The 7,047-nt window shown below is 51.8% G+C and overlaps 1 protein-coding gene and 1 non-coding gene across 2 annotated transcripts in view; both read left to right on the top strand.

Annotated features, from left to right (window-relative positions):
- The window catches only part of INTS3 (integrator complex subunit 3), a 200,043-nt gene that overhangs the window by 132,330 nt on the left and 60,666 nt on the right, over window positions 1-7,047 (top strand). Inside the window, exons 11-14 of the mRNA XM_015411750.1 lie at window positions 286-373; window positions 1,688-1,767; window positions 2,195-2,286; window positions 5,433-5,539. Coding sequence (XP_015267236.1) covers window positions 286-373; window positions 1,688-1,767; window positions 2,195-2,286; window positions 5,433-5,539 — 367 coding nt within the window. The remainder of the gene's footprint in view (window positions 1-285; window positions 374-1,687; window positions 1,768-2,194; window positions 2,287-5,432; window positions 5,540-7,047) is intronic.
- On the top strand, window positions 4,882-4,953 carry TRNAT-GGU. The gene has a single exon. It is a non-coding gene; the product is annotated as a tRNA-Thr (tRNA).

The raw sequence follows: 7,047 nt of genomic DNA, 5'->3' as shown, positions 1-7,047 counted from the left end.
GGGGTTGCGGGCAGGGAGGCAAAGTCCGGGGGGGGGGGGAGGTGCGCTACTGCTTGCTCCTTCTCCCTCCAAATGCTCCCCCCCCCTTCCTCTCCAAGATCCGTTTTCCGTGCCGCCCGCCTTCCGCCAGAGAGGAAGAAAGTTGCCAGCACCCCCTCGTGCCCCGAGTCCTCTGCGGCTTCCGCGCCGGCTTGACCCGGGCCTCAGAATGCCGCAGGACAGAGCAGAACTGACTACGAAGATGTCTCCGTTTACCTTCTCTCTCTCTCTTTCTCCTCCGTCTAGTCCAACGTAGCCGCTTCCAACGCCAAGCTGGCCCTGTTCTACGACTGGCTCTTCTTCAGCCCCGAGAAAGACAGCATCATGAACATTGGTACGGTGAAGTCCTCGCTCTCCGATCCAGTAGAGGCAAAGCCCTCCTCCGTCGGGCTTGTCCCAATTTCTGTTCCCCCAACCCCACCTCCCTTCCCTCTGTGACCCAGAGTGAGTGAGTGAGAGGTTCACAGTCGGGAGTCTCAGCCTCCTCCACCTTGCCAGGTTTTCCAGAGGTGCCCTTTTCAGGGAGAAGGTAGGCAGTATCTCTTGACAAAAGAATTACTGCAACAGTGCAGTAATTCTTTTGTTGCACTGTTGCAGTAATTCTTTTGTATACTAATAATGTCATACTGCTGCCCCTTGTTTTTTGCTGTTACAAGTATCTCTTGACAGGCAGCTTGCTTACCATGGTACAGCTGCATAGAAGGACTGGGTATATAGCTAGAGGACCCTTTCAATTCCAGCAGCGGGTCTGACCGGCGTCGTGCATGAATTGAAATAACGTGCCCTAGAATCCTCTGCAGTGCCACTGAGGCTCCTTGGCACCCAAATCCACGGGAGAGGAGTTCCTAGAAGGCCAGAAGTTTTAAAGGGAGGGAAGGGGGCAGTGACTCAGTGGCAGAGCATCTTCTCAGCATGCAGAAGGTCCCTGGTATAGTCCTTGGCATCTCCAGTTAAACGGGACCAGGCAGTACATGATATGAAAGACTGCAGCCAGTCTGAGTAGACAAGACTGAGTTTGACAGACCAATTCAGTCTATGGCAGCCTCACGCGATGTGAGGTTCCTTCATTTGCTGCTTTTAGGAGGCAGGTGAAGACCCTGACCGATTTCCCACAAGCCGCTGCTCCGCTCTCGCTCTTCCCTTTGCCCCGATCGTACGTGTCCATTTCATACCGTGTGCCGCGTGACCACATTTTGCCCCGCAGCTTCGCCCAATTTCCCCCCCGCGTCTACTCAATCCTGCTTTTTGAGGCTTGAGTAGACGCCGGGGAAATTGGGCGAAGCTACGGGGCAAAATGCGGCCACAGGGCACATAGTGTGAAACTGACACGTACGACCGGGGCAAAGGAAAGAGCGAGCGCAGAGCAGCGGCTTGTGGGAAATAGGTCTCTCTTGCTGTAGCAGGCTTGATATATCAAATATAATCTTTTTCAAGGACAGTGATATACATACAAGACATAAGGCGCAATAAATTCTCTTTGGGAGTGTAAAACTCTTAAAACAGCAGCATTTTCCCTGGGGTCCCATCGGAACTCTTGCAGCAAACATAATAACTTATCTAGGAGAACGTACCTCTCAGGGTCTATCAGGCAGCCTGCGTGCCCCTCCTTTCTTCCTCGAACCAGACGTTGCCCTGTTTTGCCTTCCAGAGCCAGCCATTCTAGTCATGCACCACTCCATGAAGCCACACCCAGCCATCACTGCCACCCTGCTGGACTTCATGTGTCGGGTAAGGTCCCCGGGAGCGTTGCTGGCTGCTGAGAGCCAGTTTGGTGTAGTGGTTAAGTGTGCGGACTCTAATCTGGGAGAACCGGGTTTGATTCCCCACTCCTCCATTTGCACCTGCTGATGTGACCTTGGGTCAGTCACAAGCTCTGGCACAGCTGTCCTTGAAAAAGAGCAGTTTCTGACAGAGCTCTCTCAGCCCCTACCCACCTCACAGGGTGTCTGTTGTGGGGAGGGGAAGGGAGAGGAGTTTGTAAGCCGCTCTGAGACTCCTCTGGGTAGTGAAGGGCGGGGTATAAATCCAATCTCTTCTTCTTCTTCTTCTTCAACCCTGCCTGGCCTTGGTTGCCAGTTACCATCTCAAAGATGCTTCGTAGAGCGACTAAAACTTCAGCGTATTCTCCATCTCTCTCCTACCTTTGCCTCTGCAGATCATTCCTAACTTCTGTCCCGCCCTGGAAGTCCACGTGCGACAAGGCGTCTTCAACTCCCTCACCCACATTGTGGAGAAGCGAGTCCTTGCGTAAGTGGCTTATAAGTCCAAATAGGTTTATACCATCCCAGATCGTCTTCTTCTCTGCTTCTAAGACTTCCGGTTCCCTCTGGCCTCGCAAAGGCGGGTTCCCCTCCCTCGACAAGGAGCGCGGCTGATGGGCTCTGTTTTTCAAACTGTTCCTTTCTGTAGTCCGCTGAAAAATTATGCTGGTCTCGGAGCCGTGTTCAAATCCTGCGGAGACTAAGGAGCAGCTGCTCACGCAGGGCTCTTTTTATAGCAGGAACTCCTTTGCATATTAGGCGACACACCCCTAATGTAGCCCTGTAAGAAGAGCTCTGTAAGCTCTTGGAGGACTGGCTATATTAGGGGTGTGTCGCCTAATATGCAAAGGAGTTCCTTCTACAAAAAGAGCCCTGCGAGAAGTATCAGCTTCCTCCTTTTTGGACAAATTCACATGTTACAACTGGTTTTTGGCCACTGTGTGACACAAAGTGTTGGACTAGATGGGCCCCTGGCCTGATCCAACATGGCTTCTCTTATGTTCTAAACCAGGGGTGTCAAACATATGGCATGCAGGCCAGAACCGGACCTTCCAGAGCTCTTATCCGGCCTGCGAACAACTGGTCATAGCCAGTGTTCCCTCTAAGCTGAGTTAGTGTGAGCTAGCTCACAGTTTTTTAGCCTCCGGCTCACTCATTTTTGTCTTCGCTCAGGAAGGATGGCTCCAGAGCAAACTAAACTTATGCAGGAGCCAAATTGTTTGCTCACAACTTTAATGCCTGTAGCTCACAAAGCTCGCAAGACTCCGCAGCTTAGAGCAGGGGTGTCGAACTCATTTGTTATGAGGGCCAGATCTGACATAAATGAGACCTTGTTGGGCCGGGTCATGTGTGTCATACAATGTAATACCAGGTAGCGGATATAAGCTTTATAAAGGACACAAACACAAAGATTTTTTTAAACTTAAAATAAAAGCATGCTTAAAACATTAGCGCTGTAAGCTGCAAACCTACTTTTGATTTATCGACATTCACCACAGAAATCTCATGCTCAGAGTTCTGAGTCTAGGACCCAGGGGAAAACATGAAATGGCTGAGTGATTAGGAGAGTCTGGCGGAGCAAGCTATGATGCAGCAGCAGAACTGGAATCAGGAGATGGCCAATTCCACTGTGGGACTGATGGACACTCAATGAAATTGCTGAGCGGTTGGGTTAGAACAGATAAAAGGAAGTACTTCTTCACCCAAAGAGTGATTAACACATGGAATTCACTGCCACAGGAGGTGGTGGCGGCTACAAGCATGGACGGCTTCAAAAGGGAATTAGATAAGCATATGGAGTCCATCAGTGGCTATTAGTAGTCCATCAGTGGCTATTAATAGTCCATCAGTGGCTATTAGCCACAGGGTATAGATAGGGACTCTGGGGCAAGTGATGCTCTGTCTTCTTGGTGCTTGGGGGGGGGTCAACAGTGGGAGGGCTTCTAATGTCCTGGCCCCACTGGTGGACCTCCTGATGGCACCTGGTATTTCTAGCCACTGTGTGACAGAGTGTGGGACTGGATGGGCCATTGGCCTGATCCAACATTGGCTTCTCTTATGTTCTTATGTAAGCCCTCTGGGGGCCTCATCCAGCCCCCAGGCCGCACGTTTGATGCCCCTGGCTTAGAAGGAGCTTTGGTCATTGCCTTCATTGTTAATGTTTTAAGCCTGTTTGTATTTTGAGCAAAAATAATATCGTTAATTGGGTTTCCCTGTCTCCTTCATAAAGTTTATGATCTCCGGTAGCTGGCATTACATTTTACGGCACGCATGGCCTGGCCCGACAAAGCGACGTTCAGGCCCGGCCCTCGGAACAAATGAGATTTGACACCTCTGTTCTGAACTCCTTGTGGCTGCCCCAGGGACTTTGTGACTCCCAGATGCACGGGGGGCCTGGATCTGACTGCAGCCGTGGCACGAGCGGAGAAGGAGCTTCAGCCTCCCCCAGCCTTGCCTTCGTGTCCTGAAACCACCCTGGGGAGGTGATGTTTGTTCCACTGCAAAGATGATGTACTTTGCATGGCTTCACGTAATTGTCATAGTGAGGCAAGCAGCAGCCCCCCGGAGCCAATTTGGGATATGAAAATGGTGGGAAGGGGGGCGTAGCTCAGTGCCAGAGCATCTGCTTGGCATGCAGAAGGTCCCAGGTTCAGTCTCTGGCATCTCCAGTTAAGAGGAGCAGGCAGTAGGTGATGGGAAAGACCTCCGCCTGAGACCCTGGAGAACCATGGAGAGGGGCTGTGGCTCAGTGGAAAAGGCTCTGCTTGGCATGCAGAAGGTCCCAGGTTCAATCTCTGGCATCTCCAGTTAAGAGGAGCAGGCAGTAGGTGATGGGAAAGACCTCCGCCTGAGACCCTGGAGAGCTGTAAAGAGGGGCTGTGGCTCAGTGGAAGAGCCTCTGCTTGGCAGGCAGAAGGTCCCAGGTTCAATCCCCGGCATCTCCAGTCAAAAGGACAAGGCAGTAGGTGACATGAAAGACCTCAGCCCGAGACCCTGGAGAGCCGCTGCCAGTCTGAGTAGACAGTACTTTAGCCACCACTGATCTCCCATAAAAACATAAGAGGAGCCATTCTAGACCAAAGGGAATGTGGCTCAGTGGTAGAGCATCTGCTTGGTTTGCAGAAGGTCCCAGGTTCAATCCCTGGCATATCCAGTTAAAAGGAGCAGGCAGTAGGAGATGGGAAAGACCTCTGCCTGAGACCCTGGAGAACCATGGAGAAGGGCTGTGGCTCAGTGGAAAAACCTCTGCTTGGCATGCAGGAGGTCCCAGGTTCAATCCCCAGTATCTCCTGTCAAAAGGACCAGGCAGTAGGTGACATGAAAGACCTCAGCCCGAGACCCTGGAGAGCTGCTGCCAGTCTGAGTAGACAGCGCTGACCTTGACGGACCAGTGGTCTGATTCAGTATAAGGGAGCTTCATGTGTGTCCGTGTGAGAAAACAAAGCCCCGTGCACCACAGTCACAAACAGCGTTGTACCCATGTGCTTCCTAGGAGGCATAGAACTCCCACTGAATGCCCGTCGCAAAAGCCTTGCGGCAGCCACAAGGACTTTGTAGCGTTTGAATTGTCCCTCGGTGAGGAGCTGGAAGTCACTCTCCGTCTGAACGTTTCTGCCTCTCCTCGCCCCGCAGGCACCTGGCTCCTCTCTTCGACAACCCAAAGCTGGACAAGGAGCTCCGGGCCATGCTGAGAGAGAAGTTCCCCGAGTTCTGCAGTTCGCCCTCTCCCCCCGTCGAAGGTAGGATCGGAGACCAACCCGATAGGTCTGCCCTCCCCCACCACCGGGATCACCGTGAAGGCTGCCGTTTGGCCTTCCGCAAAGTAGGGGAAATGGCAGAAAATGCTGGGAGCAGCACTGTGAATGTATTTGGCATGGCATCCTTGCTTCTGTAGGGGGCTGTGGTGGCTTAGAGGTCAAGACACTGAGCTGCAGAAGGTCTGTAGTTCGGCAGCTCAAGACCCGAGTGCCGCGTGACGGAGCGAGCTCCCGTCTCTGGCTCCAGCTCCTGCCAACCTAGCAGTCCGAAAGCAAGAAACTGCAAGTAGATAAACAGGTACTGCTTTGGTGGGAAGGTATCAGCGTTCTGTGCGCCTCGGCATTTAGTCATGTCGGCCACATGTCTTCAGACAGCGCTGGCTCTTCAGTTTGGAAATGGAGAAGAGCACCGCCCCCTAGAGTCAGACTCAACCGGCTTTCGAGCAAGGGAAACCTGTATCTTTACTTTACCTTTTACCTTGCTTTCAGCACTGCTGTGTGTCCAGTCCTTCCACCTTTCAAAGGATATTCTGAAATGTAAAATTGTATTATTCAGTTACTATATTTATAAAGGATATTTATAAGGGGCCTTTGACCCTTCACAGTTCCCGAGGCACTTTAAGGGAAATAAAAGTCTGCTATATTTTTATCCCAACCTTCCTTCCAAGGAGTTTGTCGCTGAGGGGTCGAACGGGGATTTGAACCCATGCCCCCTGCGTGCTGGATGAAATGAAAGCAATTCACAGTCAAAATGATTCAGATCTCCAAGGAACCCTAAACACTAATAGACAACAAGCTTAGCTGAATAGCATCAACAGCGGACACAGCGGAATAAACGAAGCGGCATTGCGTCGTTTGCTCGGTCGCGTGTCTGGAGGCATGGTGGAAGAGGCCACGGTTTGCTTCCCTCCAGAAGGAGAGGAAGGGGCCGTGCGTGCCAAACCTCCAGTGGAAGAGAGTTCCACAGAGAAAGCCCTGTTCCTAGTGGAGAACAGTCTAGCATCCACAGTCAGTGGTCCCCAAAGTGGGATTTCCTGGGTAAATAGATCTTCATGCTGGAGGCGCAGGGTGTGTGTATACAGAAGAAGGTATGCCCTGTGGTTGGGTCACAAATAAAAGCATACGTGGAAGTTCTGCGCCAAGATAGGCCCAAATTATTCTGAAATTCCATAATTTTACAGAACAGAGTTTGAGTCCAGTGGCACCTTTAATCTTATACCTACTTTATAGCCAGTTCGGTGTAGTGGTTAGGAGCGCGGACGCTAATCCGGGAGAACCAGGTCTGATTCCCCACTCCCTCCACGTGCAGCCAGCTGGGTGACCTTGGGTCAGTCGCAAGTTCTCTCAGAGCTGTTCTCTGAAGAGCAGTCCTCGAAAGAGCTCTCTCAGCCCCACCTACCTCACAGGGTGTCTGTTGTGGGGAGAGGAAAGGAAGGAGATTGTAAGCCGCTCTGAGACACCTTTGGATAGTGAAGGGCAGGGCTATTTTT

The sequence above is a fragment of the Gekko japonicus genome, unplaced genomic scaffold (assembly GCF_001447785.1).
Source record: "Gekko japonicus isolate JY-2015 unplaced genomic scaffold, Gekko_japonicus_V1.1 scaffold175, whole genome shotgun sequence".
NCBI classification, from domain to species: Eukaryota; Metazoa; Chordata; class Lepidosauria; order Squamata; family Gekkonidae; genus Gekko; species Gekko japonicus.
This window is presented reverse-complemented; position numbering and strand designations above follow the sequence as displayed.